At 39.3% G+C, this 16,928-nt stretch overlaps 1 protein-coding gene and 1 long non-coding RNA gene across 3 annotated transcripts in view; one reads left to right on the top strand and one right to left on the bottom strand.

Moving 5' to 3' along the window:
• LOC114471097 (glutamate receptor 2-like) overlaps positions 1 to 8,046 on the bottom strand; it is a 100,323-nt gene extending 92,277 nt beyond the window's left edge. Inside the window, exon 1 of one of the 2 annotated variants that reach the window (XM_028459690.1) lies at positions 7,741 to 8,046. In XM_028459690.1, coding sequence (XP_028315491.1) covers positions 7,741 to 7,837 — 97 coding nt within the window. In that variant the 5' untranslated portion in view covers positions 7,838 to 8,046. The remainder of the gene's footprint in view (positions 1 to 7,740) is intronic. The other variant, XM_028459682.1, reaches the window with a different exon arrangement.
• A 536-nt stretch (positions 8,047 to 8,582) lies between these two features.
• On the top strand, positions 8,583 to 10,353 carry LOC114469894 (uncharacterized). The gene is made up of 3 exons (XR_003674807.1): positions 8,583 to 9,158; positions 9,261 to 9,325; positions 9,636 to 10,353. It is a non-coding gene; the product is annotated as an uncharacterized LOC114469894 (long non-coding RNA).
• Positions 10,354 to 16,928: the final 6,575 nt, after the last annotated feature.

Raw genomic sequence — 16,928 nt, 5'->3', positions numbered from 1 at the left:
GTATTACCAATAAACCAAATATGTGCACGTTTTTTATTAAAAACACATTAAAAGAACTTTAGAATGATTTTATACCTTAGATCATAAACTATAGAGAGTCTCCATTTTAATCAGGATGTGACACACGTTAGTTGATGGTCACGGCCGTGTCTTTAAATAACTGGTGCATTGTGGGAGGTAGAGGCGTAACAGGAAGTGTAGTTTTTCAGCAGCCGTGTGTAGCCCCTCCCTCAGTGATAAAGGTTGTATGTTAGGAGATGATTAAATATCACTTTCTCACCAACTTTCCACTCAGCATCACAAGCTGTTGTTAGCAGCAGAAACGAGCCATGGCTGAGTAGTTAGGTGTTGGAAGTGTACAAATATGGTTAGAAACTGTGATGAAAGCTGCGTGAAAGGACATGTGTTCATGGATTGGATTATTATTATCTTAGCCCATTAGCTTAGCCCATTAGCTTAGGTCATTATTATCTTAGCCCATTAGCTTAGCCCATTAGCTTAGGTCATTATTATCTTAGCCCATTAGCTTAGCCCATTAGCTGAGTCCATTAACTTAGCCCATTAGCTGAACCCATTAGCTTAGCTCATTAGCTTAGCACCATAGCTTAGCCCATTAGCTTAGGTCATTATTATCTTAGCCCATTATTAGCTTAGCCCATTAGCTTAGGTCATTATTATCTTAGCCCATTATTAGCTTAGCCCACAGATCCCTCTCCTACCATCCAATGTGGTGTGAACGTAAATATTTTCAGTGTGAATCCCGTACTGATATTATGGAGCTAACGTCTGGATAACTCTAACTAATGCTACGTTTACACCAAACGCGTTTCGGGCGTTAAAGTCGTGCCTCACGCCCGTAGTTGGACGCTCAGTGCTCATTGAATCAGACACTTATCACCAGCGTTGAAGATGCTCTGGATGCACGTCCAAACAAGTTGGGAAGAGAGCGCGTTTAGGGGAGGGGCTTCTCTGTTGCTGTTCATACAATAGATGATATTATGATCAGTTACGTTCATAATTCATCCAGTGACTGTGAAGTGGTGGAACATAGTGATGAGAAGGTGTTTCTGGTAGATGTATTCAGGTGTGACTCAGCGTGTTCACTGTGATGTCAGAAGGTTCTAGAGAAGTGTGGGTGGATGGAGAATAAAGTTTGGAGGTCCTTGCTGAACACGCCCCCTCTGACTCCTGTTCATCAGCTCTACATTAACCAGAGAGCGCTTTGGCTTTATTTGCGTTTCGGCGCCGTTTCTGGATTCACCAGAGCTGTGATTGGACGAGAGTCGCTTTCGGCGCTACTTCTGTCTCTCCCGTGCCCAGTTTGATGACCTCCATCAGCGCTCTCATCTTCTACCAGGACACCAACTACAGACGCTCTATTCCAGCAGAAGAGTCTGTCCATCTGTCTCCGGTTAGTGTTTTTTTTTCATTATTCTGAATACGTCACGGTCGGGGAACGCTCCTGATTGGTCGACGCGCTGCGATAGGCCCCAAAAGTTCAATAATCCAAACTCCAGCGTTGGACACGTTAGAGACGCCGAAGCAACGTGAAAAACTTGAAATCTCAAGCTTCAAAACGTGCCACACAGGAGGCACGGGACACGTAGTGGGACCTCTGACGCTCCTAGAAGCACGTCCACATACAGTATAATGTCTATGTAAACCTGATGCTGTTGATGCTTTGGACACGTTTGATGTGAACGTGTCATTAATCACGTTATTTGGCTCTAGACGCTAAACAAATGTTTCTGTTGTCACAGCAACCATTGGCTTTACACTCCACATGGAGCTGAGCCTAAAGTCCTCTTTATCAACTCTACCTGCAAACCTTCAGCATCTATAGAGATTATCAATAAAACACACTACAGGTGAACTTTAAGATAAGTTACCATGGAAACAGAACAAATGAACTGTAACACTACACACTTCTGACCTCACGAGTCCACCGCTGAAGTAACAGCATTTAATCAACTACTTCCTCTATTTGTTTCAAAATAAAAGCCCTAAGGAGTTTCATACACTGTCCAGTCTTACACAAAGTTTCACTTTTATTTGTGTTTGATAACAGACAATAAGATAAAGTCTATGTTTGGTAGGATTCCAGGAAGTTTAACAGCCTGTACAGACTCTGATTACAGACATAAACATAAAAACATATTAAATGTTTAATCAGAGTCTCTGAGGAACATTTGTAAAGTAATGAATCAGAAAAACGAGCTCGTCATAAAGGTAACGACAAACACTACAGAACGTTAACGTCATAGATATAGATATATAGTGTAAGTAGGTCATCATCATCATAGACACACACCACCATGTTGTTTGATTCATGTGAACAAATGAAAGATGGTGACGTGAGATGCTTCCATGTTCCCTCAGGATGGAAATATATCTGACACACACACACACACACACACACACACACACACACACACACACACACACACACATAGTGTAACGTTAATGACATCATGTGTTTTAATCCTATTGGTGCAGCAGTTATTAACGCTGACTCCACTAAAGTGTGGAGCTCCTGCCGCTCGCTCAGTGCACGCTCACACATGTCAGTAGATGTGTTCTAATGTATTCACACACATCTACAGACATGTTCTAATGTATTCACACACATCTACAGACATGTTCTAACGTATTCACACACATCTACAGACATGTTCTAATGTATTCACACACATCTACAGACATGTTCTAATGTATTCACACACATCTACAGACATGTTCTAATGTATTCACACACATCTACAGACATGTTCTAATGTATTCACACACATCTACAGACATGTTCTAATGTATTCACACACATCTACAGACATGTTCTAATGTATTCACACACATCTACAGACATGTTCTAATGTATTCACACACATCTACAGACATGTTCTAATGTATTCACACACATCTACAGACATGTTCTAATGTATTCACACACATCTACAGACATGTTCTAATGTATTCACACACATCTACAGACATGTTCTAATGTATTCACACACATCTACAGACATGTTCTAACGTATTCACACACATCTACAGACATGTTCTAATGTATTCACACACATCTACAGACATGTTCTAATGTATTCACACACATCTACAGACATGTTCTAATGTATTCACACACATCTACAGACATGTTCTAACGTATTCACACACATCTACAGACATGTTCTAATGTATTCACACACATCTACAGACATGTTCTAACGTATTCACACACATCTACAGACATGTTCTAATGTATTCACACACATCTACAGACATGTTCTAATGTATTCACACACATCTACAGACATGTTCTAATGTATTCACACACATCTACAGACATGTTCTAATGTATTCACACACATCTACAGACATGTTCTCACATGTTCACACACATCTACAGACATGTTCTAACGTATTCACACACATCTACAGACATGTTCTCACATGTTCACACACATCTACAGACATGTTCTAACATAGTCACACACATCTACAGACATGTTCTCACATGTTCACACACATCTACAGACGTGTTCTAACTTATTCACACACATCTACAGACGTGTTCTAACTTATTCACACACATCTACAGACATGTTCTCACATGTTCACACACATCTACAGACATGTTCTAACGTATTCACACACATCTACAGACGTGTTCTAACTTATTCACACACATCTACAGACATGTTCTAACGTATTTACACACATCTACAGACATGTTCTCACATGTTCACACACATCTACAGACATGTTCTAACGTATTCACACACATCTACAGACGTGTTCTAACGTATTCACACACATCTACAGACATGTTCTCACATGTTCACACACATCTACAGACATGTTCTAACGTATTCACACACATCTACAGACATGTTCTAACGTATTCACACACATCTACAGACATGTTCTCACATGTTCACACACATCTACAGACATGTTCTAACGTATTCACACACATCTACAGACGTGTTCTAACTTATTCACACACATCTACAGACATGTTCTAACGTATTTACACACATCTACAGACATGTTCTCACATGTTCACACACATCTACAGACATGTTCTAACGTATTCACACACATCTACAGACGTGTTCTAACGTATTCACACACATCTACAGACATGTTCTAACGTATTCACACACATCTACAGACATGTTCTAATGTATTCACACACATCTACAGACATGTTCTCACATGTTCACACACATCTACAGACATGTTCTAACATAGTCACACACATCTACAGACATGTTCTCACATGTTCACACACATCTACAGACGTGTTCTAACTTATTCACACACATCTACAGACGTGTTCTAACTTATTCACACACATCTACAGACATGTTCTAACGTATTCACACACATCTACAGACGTGTTCTAACTTATTCACACACATCTACAGACATGTTCTAACGTATTTACACACATCTACAGACATGTTCTCACATGTTCACACACATCTACAGACATGTTCTAACGTATTCACACACATCTACAGACATGTTCTCACATGTTCACACACATCTACAGACATGTTCTAACGTATTCACACACATCTACAGACATGTTCTAACTTATTCACACACATCTACAGACATGTTCTAATGTATTCACACACATCTACAGACATGTTCTCACGTGTTCACACACATCTACAGACGTGTTCTCACGTGTTCACACACATCTACAGACGTGTTCTAACTTATTCACACACATCTACAGACATGTTCTAATGTATTCACACACATCTACAGACGTGTTCTAACGTATTCACACACATCTACAGACATGTTCTCACATGTTCACACACATCTACAGACATGTTCTCACGTATTCACACACATCTACAGACATGTTCTAACGTATTCACACACATCTACAGACATGTTCTCACATGTTCACACACATCTACAGACATGTTCTCACGTATTCACACACATCTACAGACGTGTTCTCACATGTTCACACACATCTACAGACATGTTCTAACGTATTCACACACATCTACAGACATGTTCTAACGTATTCACACACATCTACAGACATGTTCTCACATGTTCACACACATCTACAGACATGTTCTCACGTGTTCACACACATCTACAGACATGTTCTCACATGTTCACACACATCTACAGACGTGTTCTAACTTATTCACACACATCTACAGACATGTTCTAATGTATTCACACACATCTACAGACGTGTTCTAACTTATTCACACACATCTACAGACATGTTCTAACGTATTCACACACATCTACAGACATGTTCAAACGTATTCACACACATCTACAGACATGTTCTAACGTATTCACACACATCTACAGACGTGTTCTAATGTATTCACACACATCTACAGACGTGTTCTAACTTATTCACACACATCTACAGACATGTTCTAACGTATTCACACACATCTACAGACATGTTCTAACGTATTCACACACATCTACAGACATGTTCTAACGTATTCACACACATCTACAGACGTGTTCTAATGTATTCACACACATCTACAGACGTGTTCTAACTTATTCACACACATCTACAGACATGTTCTAACTTATTCACACACATCTACAGACATGTTCTAATGTATTCACACACATCTACAGACGTGTTCTAACTTATTCACACACATCTACAGACATGTTCTAACGTATTCACACACATCTACAGACATGTTCAAACGTATTCACACACATCTACAGACGTGTTCTAACTTATTCACACACATCTACAGACATGTTCTAACTTATTCACACACATCTACAGACATGTTCTAATGTATTCACACACATCTACAGACGTGTTCTAACTTATTCACACACATCTACAGACATGTTCTAACGTATTCACACACATCTACAGACATGTTCTAATGTATTCACACACATCTACAGACGTGTTCTAACTTATTCACACACATCTACAGACATGTTCTAACGTATTCACACACATCTACAGACATGTTCAAACGTATTCACACACATCTACAGACATGTTCAAACGTATTTACACACATCTACAGACATGTTCTAACTTATTCACACACATCTACAGACATGTTCAAACGTATTCACACACATCTACAGACATGTTCTAACTTATTCACACACATCTACAGACATGTTCTAACGTATTTACACACATCTACAGACGTGTTCTAACTTATTCACACACATCTACAGACATGTTCTCACATGTTCACACACATCTACAGACATGTTCTAACGTATTTACACACATCTACAGACATGTTCTAATGTATTCACACACATCTACAGACGTGTTCTAACTTATTCACACACATCTACAGACATGTTCTAACGTATTCACACACATCTACAGACATGTTCAAACGTATTCACACACATCTACAGACATGTTCAAACGTATTTACACACATCTACAGACATGTTCAAACGTATTCACACACATCTACAGACATGTTCTAACTTATTCACACACATCTACAGACATGTTCTAACGTATTTACACACATCTACAGACGTGTTCTAACTTATTCACACACATCTACAGACATGTTCTCACATGTTCACACACATCTACAGACATGTTCTAACTTATTCACACACATCTACAGACATGTTCTAACGTATTCACACACATATACAGACATGTTCTCACATGTTCACACACATCTACAGACATGTTCTAACGTATTTACACACATCTACAGACATGTTCTAACGTATTCACACACATCTACAGACATGTTCTAACGTATTCACACACATCTACAGACATGTTCTAACGTATTCACACACATCTACAGACATGTTCTAACGTATTCACACACATCTACAGACATGTTCTAACGTATTCACACACATCTACAGACATGTTCTAACGTATTCACACACATCTACAGACATGTTCTAACGTATTCACACACATCTACAGACATGTTCTAACGTATTCACACACATCTACAGACATGTTCTAACGTATTCACACACATCTACAGACATGTTCTAACGTATTCACACACATCTACAGACATGTTCTAACGTGCTCAGATGCTCTCACTTGTTCCTGGTGCTTCCTGTGAGCGCTCAACATGACTACTTAGCCACGGTGTTACCATGGAAACAACCCACTATTATCATCTATTTTAAAAAGAGTGCTGAGAACATGAGGCTGCATCACATTTTACTGTAGAAGGAACATCACTGTGATACATGATGTGATATGATAACTGATACATGTTGATCAGTAGATGGAGAATGAGTGTGTACGTGTAAAGGTCATGTAATAACATTCATTGGGTCATTTATTCACTCCTTCATCTGTTAGTATTGATTTAGCCACACACACACACACACACACACACACACACACACACACACACACACACACACACACACACACACACACACACACACACACGTGTTCAATGATCAATGGATGATGATTCCTGTCTTTAACGTGTTTTTTATCAAACACTGATCAATAAGCAATGATCGCATCACTGACATTCATCACATGACCAATGAGAACGGCCTCTGTTCATGCACGCGCACAGAAAAGCACCACGCGCACACGGACGCGCGTCATGTTGCATTCACACCTGTTTTCATCTCCGCACACACACACACACGCGCGCGCACACTGCAGCGCTCTCACGCATGTGAGCACAAACAGAAAGAAGCAGTGGGGGGTGGGGGGGGGGGGGGGGGGGGTCTTACCGATCTGAACGCTCGGGGAGCCGCTGAGCGCCTCCCGCCACAGCACCGTCAGCACCGTCAGCACCGTCAGCACCACGGACAGCGGCAGCAGCTTCATGGTCGGTGCACAAGCTCCTCACGGCAGAGGTTCATCCATCACATCCATCACACACACGCGCACGGTGAGTCTCTGCGGATGCTCTACGTCTCTGACCGAGGTGCGCGCGCCTCCGCAGCCGCTGAACACGTGCACGAGCCTCACATCGGCCAACGAGCCGAAGAAAGACGAGAAGAAACGAGAGCTGCCGAACACTCGGTCTGCAGAGGAGGAGGAAGTGTCACACGCACGCGCACAGTCTATTTTTACACAGCATCAGCCTCTGTTTGATCTGATGCTCAAACACAACATGAATCACATTAAAACACTGACTGAGGGGTGCTGTGATATCTGCTCCCCACACACAGAGGACATTACGGTCCCTCCATGGATCATACTGGTCCACTATATTACATAGAGCAGGGGTTCTCAACCTTGGGGTCGTGAGACGGTAGAGGGTCTCCACATGCCTTCAAGAAACTAAGAATATTTTTTGAACAATTTCAGCCCTTTTGGATAGATGAGAAACTGACCTGGAATAAACACATACAAGTAGTTAAAAACAAAGTTGCTAAAAGCAGCTTCATCCTATGGAAATGACAACAAATACTACAAACCACATCACTGAAGACAATCTATTCTTCCCTTGTTGGGTCACATTTAAATTACTGCTCTGAAATCTGGGGAAACACCTACAATCATCTTGAACCTTTATTTAAACTTAAAAAAAAAGCAATTAGGATTTTATATAAATAATTCTATATAAAGCACCACACAACGCACACACAATTATAACATAACACATACAGTATATACAACTATTTGAAAAGGCCAAATACCTAAAACTGCAAGAAATAATACACTACAACACACAAATTCTCACATATAGGGCATCACTAAAAACACTCCCATATCAAATACAAAAACGTTTCACATACAAACAAACTGCTTATGAACTAAGACATAATAATGTGTTTATACAAGAAAGGGTTAAATCTAACATTGGAAAATACAGCACTGTCAATAGAGCTATTACCAGCTGGAATAACCTTGATGCAGAGACAAAACAAGCTCAGAAGAACCAAAGAATGTTTGACCAGAGAGACGAGCTCTTATGTAAATGTTCTGTGTTTTACGGCCCTGTCCTGTACTGTGGAGAGTCTGCTTGTTCTGGCAGCCGCTCCTTGTTTCTCCTCGTTGCAGGTTCTGATTGGCTGTGTTTTGGCCCCGCCTGTTGGTCTTCACTATTTCTGTCCTCACCACTGGCTTTTTGACAGTTTGAAGGATCCCGTCCATGGGTGTGGCTCCTGGCTCTCTCCTCAGCGGCATCATCATTTATTATGTACCTTTAAGTATATTTTGATCATTTGTTAGCCTTGGTTGTCGTCCTTTATGTTTAAGCCTGGTTTTGTTGGCATTAAATCTTGCTTTGTACACCTTTAAGACGTTGTCGCCTCCCACCTTTGTGTCACAGCGTGAACGGCTGTAACAACAGGGGACGGGACCTAGGTAAGCAAACTGCTTCTCTCATCTCCTTTTTCGACATGTACAAAACAAAAAAGAGAAATAACAAAACTTCTGTGAATGCAACCATATCAGAAATAAACTGAATAAATACATAAATAAATTTTTTTTTTTTTTTTTATTTTTTACCATTTTTCTGCATCTCCACCAAACTCACCATATTTTAACATATTTTCATCACTTTTTTTTACCATATTTTTGCTCCTTTTAATGTATTTTTGCTACATTTCTTCCATTTCTGACACGTCTACATCACATTTTAATGTCTTTTCTGCACATTTTTTCTACTTTCCAGACATGTTCAGCACTTATAAACCCTTTCTACCACTTTTACACCTAATGTCACTCCATAGTAACAATGATACAATTCCATGGGAGAATACGGGTTCAAGGCGGTCTTGTTTCACACCACAGCAGCCATCGTGGGCTGAGGTTGTTGTTCGCAGACAAAAGAAAAACACAAAAAATGGCGTTCCCCTTCCACTTACTCTCCACAATCGCTTTGAAGCCCTTTTGTAGGAAAATGGAGACAAACTCAGTCCAAATAAGCCGACTGAAACAACCGACAGGAAAACGCCTCCACCACCGCTTGGTTTAAATTCCCAGCGGTTGAAATCATCAGCAGCCCATCCTCCTCATGTACTCCTTAGAGCAGCCGTCCAGAGGCATTCTATCACCACGCACACAGCCATCAACAAGCACCACCCTACTCCACCTATTGCTGAACCGCTTCAATGCCAGCTAATAACGGAGGATCCCACGCAGACATCAGCAACCCCCTCGCCGTTAGATGCAAAACTGCTTCAACGCCAAACAGCGCCGATAACGGAGACTTCCCTGTGGCCTTCAGTGACCCAAACACCATCAGACATTCCCGTACAGCTGCCCCAACACCAGCCAACTCCGGTGATGGAGGCTTCACTGCAGCCTGTGATGACCGCCGATGACCACCCGCCACCGGACGTTCCCGGTCAGTGTATCAAACCTACACACATTCCCAGCTCTCTTTTCCCCCGGACATCACTCATTATTGGGGACTCAATAACTGAGAACATTAGATTATTTAATGTAGTGATAGACCAGTACATTGGCCAGCCGATATTATTGGCTGAATTTTGCATTTTTACGTGTATCGGCATCGGCCTATGTGGGCTGCTGCGTTTGCCGATCCGCATTATTTACAGAGAGCAGGAATATTTTTTACTTGTTCACCTGTTTTTAATATTTGTTAAATATTTTTCGCTTGTTGTCATTCTTTCTCATATTTGTTATACTTAATAAATGTTCCTTTTTTTTAAATTGAGACTCGTCCCATTTGTTAATATCATTGTGTAATTTTTATGATGTTAATTGAGGGAGTAAAAGTAGTATCGGCTCAAGAAAATTGGCAGTCCGTATTGGTCATCGGCTAAGGATGATGGAAAAAAGATTGGTTTCGGCATCGGCCCTAAAAAATCCTTATTGGTTGATCCCTATTAATGCCATCACACACTGTATTCCAGGTGCTACAGTTCAAACTAACTTAAACAAACTTAATCAAATGTTACCCACGCTGCCAGCAACTGTCACTAAAATAGTGTTACATGTAGGGACGAACAATGCCACCCGACGTGAATCGATACGAACCATGAAAGAGTTTAACCTTCTCTTTAATGTTCTAAAGGCATGTGGGAAATCAATATTCATTTCTGGTCCTCTCCCTACATTAAATAGGGATATAGAACAATTTAGTTGCCTTTTACAGCACCACAACTTCTTACAATCCTGCTGCAAACTCCATAATTTCACATTTATTGATAACTTTGACCTCTTTTGGAAACGTGCTGATCTATTCAAAAAAGACGGCGTCCACCCTAATTTACATGGAGCACAAATGCTAAAATTAAATCTACAGTCTGTGATTCACAACTCCACACGCGCATGACTAGCTGAGAATAAACCTGCAGTTACAACAGACACTTCCATAGATAAACCATTTACTCAAAATATAGAGCAATTATACCCCATAAACACTGTGCTGAGCAGTACAGAGCAACATGCAATACAAACTAAAGCCCACAATAGAGGAGTTAACCATAAAAATCTCATTAAAATTAAAACTCCCAACAGAAAACAAAACAATAAAAAAAACTATTAAATGTGGACTATTAAATATTAGATCGCTTTCATCTAAATCCCTCTTAGTGAGTGATCTTATAACTGACCATCAATTGAGTGTATTATGCCTCACAGAGACCTGGCTCAAAAATGAAAATTTTATTGCTCTTAATGAAGCCAGCACTCCCAATTATGGTAATCACCATATTCCCCGTGAGAGTGGTCGGGGAGGAGGAGTGGCAGCAGTTTTTCACTCAAGCTTATCAGTTACCCCAAAAACCAAACTTAACCAAAATTCATTCAAAAGCCTCTCCCTTGAAATTTGTAATCCCAAAAACAAGATAGAAAAACCCACTTTATTGGTTATAGTTTACCATCCTCCTGGTCCATATTCAGAGTTTATCTCTGATTTCTCTGACTTTGTCACTGATCTGGTGCTGAGCACTGATAAAGCTATCATAGTAGGTGACTTTAACATTCATGTTGATGATATAAACAACAGCCTAAATAAATTATTTATCTCACTATTAGATTCAATCGGCTTTACACAAAATGTTAACAAACCAACTCATTATCTTAATCATGCCCTGGACCTTGTTCTAACATATGGTTTAGATATTGACCATCTGACAATAAATCCTCAAAATCCTACTCTTTCAGATCACTTCCTGTTATCCTTTGAATTCAGAATATCAGCCTGATTAAACTACAGTACACTACAGTAGATCACTGTCTGAGAAAGCTGTAACTAGATTTAAAGATTTAGTTCCATCATTGCTTACCTCTGATCCATATGATATCTCAATAGAGAGTAGCTATCAATGTCTAACGACAGAGAAAATAGATAATCTTGTCAACAGTGCAATGTTGTCACTGCACACAGCTCTGGATGCTGTTGCTCAGATTAAAAAGAAAACAATGTGTCATAAAAAAGTTGCTCCCTGGTATAAATCTGAATTGCCTCTTTTAAAATAGGCATTGCGAAAATTGGAAAGGAAGTGGCTCAATCAATCAATCAATCAATCAATCAATCAATCTTTTATTTGTATAGCGCCAAATCATAACCAATGGTATCTCAAGACACTTTACAGTAGAGCAGTCTTAAGGGCGGACTCTTCATTTTATGGATACACTGTAAAAAAAAAAACGTTGTTTTTATGGAAAACAACTGGCAGCTGGGGTTGCCAGAATAATTTTGTAAAAATTACAGTCAAAATGTAAATGATTTCACAGGGCAATCGGTAAATCATACAATTTTTAACTGTTATATATTACAAAAAACCCTCCAAAAAACTACAATTTAAACTGGTAAATTCAACAGTCATGTTCTGTTGAATTAGCATAAATATGCAGCTAATAAACAAATTATTTTAGTAAAATTTGCAATGAATTGATGTCAATTATACATCAAATCTCATTGAACTTTACTGAAAAACACCAAAAAAACAACAATATTTAGCTGTAAAAATCTCAAAATTAAAAAAAAAAAAAAAAAAAAAAAAAAGAAGCTACTTAACTAAATTATCCTGCTTATTCAACTCAAATTTTGATTCAAATATAGTGCATTTTTTAGTATAAACAACCATATTTTACAGTCAAAGCAACAGCTTTATACTCACTGAATTTCCTCAGTTACATTTTAATAGGCATAAAATCCTGTTCTGATAAGTTTATCTAATATCAATCTAAAATATAAACTGTAAAGTAACATCAAAAGATGTTTGTAAAATGTAACCCAGTAAAAAAGCAACAAGTTATAACCTACAAGTCACCGCACTGAGATAAAAAAACAAAAACTGACATGTCTCTACAGAAGTTTATTAACCACAAATCAGTGAAGAGAATAATATGTTCTTACTCCAGACACATTCATGTCATCTTACAAATATTTGACCAGGGTATGACAGGTTAGTGAACCTTCCTCCTAATTATCTTAAGGAAAATGAAGAAATACATTTACTAATGTATTTGTAAATGTAATTGTTGCAAATATAAAGCATCAAGTCTTGTTTTAGGACTGAAACGTATTAACAGTAGAAATGCCACAATAATTATTTTCATGCTACTATTATTCCAAAACTGTTTCTTCACATTAATGTGTTCATTGGGTTAATGTGAACTCTAACACCTTTCAGTTTATCAAAAATGTAAAAAAAAATCTAACCAAGTTATTAATCTAACCAGGTTTAGCATTTGAACTTGTAAAGGCAACATAAGATACCATATACCTTAACATTTGTATTTAAAACAGAACATCTACAAACCTTGCTTCTTTTAAGGGAAATATTTTCAAAGCAGTGAACAAATTAATATGTCCATATTCATAAGACACATTTTTTCGTAACAAGCACCTTACAAATATTAAGATAGAGAACATGTGACAGATTTGGGATCATGCTAGTGGAACTGAAACATAGTGAATGCAACAAAGAGTGAAACAACTATTCTTATTAAGAGTCTAAAGGACAATCAAGCCTTGTTACATTTTTTAATTTGGGTTTTATTTTTATTGCCAACTAATTATTTTAAACCTCAAAAGTTAATCATTTTCTCATTAGCATGCATGCTCTAGTATCTTTAAACAAGTTCCTTCACATTGAGTAAGAAAGGCTTGTAAATGACACTAACTGACTACAAACTCAACAACAACAAATAACCGAAGCAAACTTTCAAAATGCCCGTGGACACATGACGTGCCACAATTCTTACTCTTAAGTCCATGTTCAGACAGGAGGGTTCACATGAAGACGGGATGTGTTCGTCTTCTCCACTTTAGTGCCCTTCTCTGGGTTGATGGAGAAAAAACATCGGTGGAAATATGAGAAAAACAAATGTATTAGTTAAAATAGCTTCATTCATAAATGAAAATGTTTGCAAGCTATTATTTAAAGGAGAATATCCTCTTTTTCCACTAATCTCCAGTTGTTTTAAGAACCCCAACAACATAGTATTTGAGGTTTATTTTCCCAAACTCGCCTGTTTCCTAGAATTCTAGCGTCTGAAAAGTAGCCTTATGAGCAGTTCTAAAAACAGGCTGTTGTGGGGCCTACTTATGCATATTCATGAGTGGGCGTGTCTGTAGACGCTCGCTCTTGCGAGGGAGCGCTATCCACACACTGTTATTGTTTTTAGCCAAGAAAACTGCACATTACAGTAAAACACGTGGCTATTTAAGTGGCTATTGTGATTTTGAATCAGAAAAGTGTGGACTGTTGCTGCAGAACCATAGCAGCAGCATCAGAAGCAGAGAACTTCTGTGTGTGTGAGTGCGTGCGTGCCGTTACGTGTGTGCTGTGCACCACTCTCTGTCTCTTTTCACCTCGTAAAAGCTGGAAGCAGTCCAATTCCACAACCAAGTCAGATGTTAGCTCTGTGAGCCACAACATTAGCAGACTCGCCTCCCGGATAACATAATGGTACAATATATATTCTATATTAAACCGCAATGTTTGTTTTAGCTGTAAGATAGGTTGGGAGGGAGGAGCTCACATCCTTACAGGGTAGGATAGGAGGCGTGTATTATGTCCATGTTAGGAGGAGAGAGGATTGTCAGGAGCTAAGAGTTTCCTGTAGGTGACGTCGGTACGAGGAAAAATCCAACTCGCCCGTTTAAAGCTGACTTTTTACAAAATGTGGAATAACATTGACGCTAAAGGGATGTACATTACTGTAGCAAAACCATTATAAAGTGATTTTTTCATAATACAGCCCCTTTAAAGATCTGCTACTCTCAAAACAGTAATTAACAAATCCTTTGAACCTGAGTCACTACTGCAGTAACTTAAAATGTATATCAGTTCACATTAGTAAAATAAGTCCAACAAAAAGGACATACCTCTGCAGAAACTCCAGGGTTGATGCCAGCGCTAACGGGTAGTGGACGTTAAAGCAATAATAGCTCCCAAACAGCATGCACAAAACAAAGAAGGAGATGTTGTCACATACGATGTTTTGATCCACACACAGCATGAACCGTCTTGAAGAAAAGCAGGATTGTCCTAAATATAACAACAAAAACATATATCAAACAAAATGTAAACAAATAATAATGAAAGGAAGACCAGGAAGAAAGAAATGTGAACTTACCACACACAACAATGGTGGGGGTCAAGGGAATTTGATCCATCGGTACCTCCACTGCCAGGCATGTGTCCTCCACATAACAGAACATTGCATCTTCCTTCTCATCAAAGTAAGACAGGAGAAGTAGCACCATCTCCTTCACATCTGCAGAGCATCTGTTCAGCTCTCCTCTCATCATTTTTAACTTTGTTAAAACCTTTTTGCTCTTGGTGACACAGACAGTATTCATGTAACTCAGGAGCCGTTTCCCCTTCAGATCTACATTACGTGTGAAGGTTTCATTGAGACTGATTCCAGTAAGTTCCTTAAAATGGACCTTCATGCCAAGTTCATTGAACCAAAATGGCCACTCTTCAAGGAGGTATTTCAGATGTTTTCCTTCGTTGACTTGTATACGTTGTGTGAAGAAAGTTATCTTCATCAGACGTTTGACGTCCTCGGGATTTGCATCAGTTTGCTTAGACATCCTCTTCAATTTTTCTTTCTTCTCCTGCTGAGTCTCTCGGGTCTCTCCAAGAGGCAAGAATTTGATATCCCAGTTTATACACCCATACGTATCCTGGATTGCTGCTCTCTTTTCTGGAGGAACTTCTTCTGTCTCTGAATCTTCAGTGCAATGCTTTCGTTTTCTAATTTTTGGAGTTGTAGATCACCTCACATTCTCGATCCTGTTTTGCATTTGCTTGGCTAGAGAATGATACCCTGGCCCAATAACATCTCCATCTATGACATCTTGAAGAGATCTTGGATATTTTGCCACCATCTTTTGGGCAACTGCAGTAGTGTGCTTATTACTTATACAAGATTTTTTTTGCATCATCTCACGGACCACAATTAAGACCATCTCCCTCCTTAGTCGTGGACTTTGTCGTTTTCCTCTTTCCAGTGACTGCATCAGTTCTTCTGACAACTTATCCCACGGTATGGTGAAGTTATTCACCCAGTTTATGTCAGGGCTTGGACAGCTGTTTGAAGAGGTTGAGGGTGAACTTAGGGGTGAAACCGATGGCAAAGATGTGGGAGGTCCCGGAGAAGCACAAACCGATGAGCTGCTTGTTTCAGGAGTTTGGCCTGTAAAACCACACACACAAAATGTTATTTGTTACACAATGCAAATGTTTCTGTTTCAAGCAGGCTACATTAGTAAGTGCTTGCTTTCTGTACTGCAATACTTGACTTACATCTCAGTTTCCAAGCTGCAAGGACTTTTCTGGCTTGTATTGGCCTCAAAGCCGACAGCAAATCTGCTTCCTCGATGAACTTAAAATCATCATATTTCTCCACACCAAGGGATTGTAAGGTCTCCTCCAGAATGTCTTTTGTCACCTCTGGAAGGTCAGGTAAGACCTCAGTGATAGCACTGCGTATAAATGTTTGCTCCAAGTCCATAATTTCTGCAGGCAGGAAA

The sequence above is a fragment of the Gouania willdenowi genome, chromosome 1 (genome assembly GCF_900634775.1).
Source record: "Gouania willdenowi chromosome 1, fGouWil2.1, whole genome shotgun sequence".
NCBI classification, from domain to species: domain Eukaryota; kingdom Metazoa; phylum Chordata; class Actinopteri; order Blenniiformes; family Gobiesocidae; genus Gouania; species Gouania willdenowi.
Note: the sequence above shows the minus strand (reverse complement) of the source record. Positions and strands in the feature narration are given on the sequence as shown.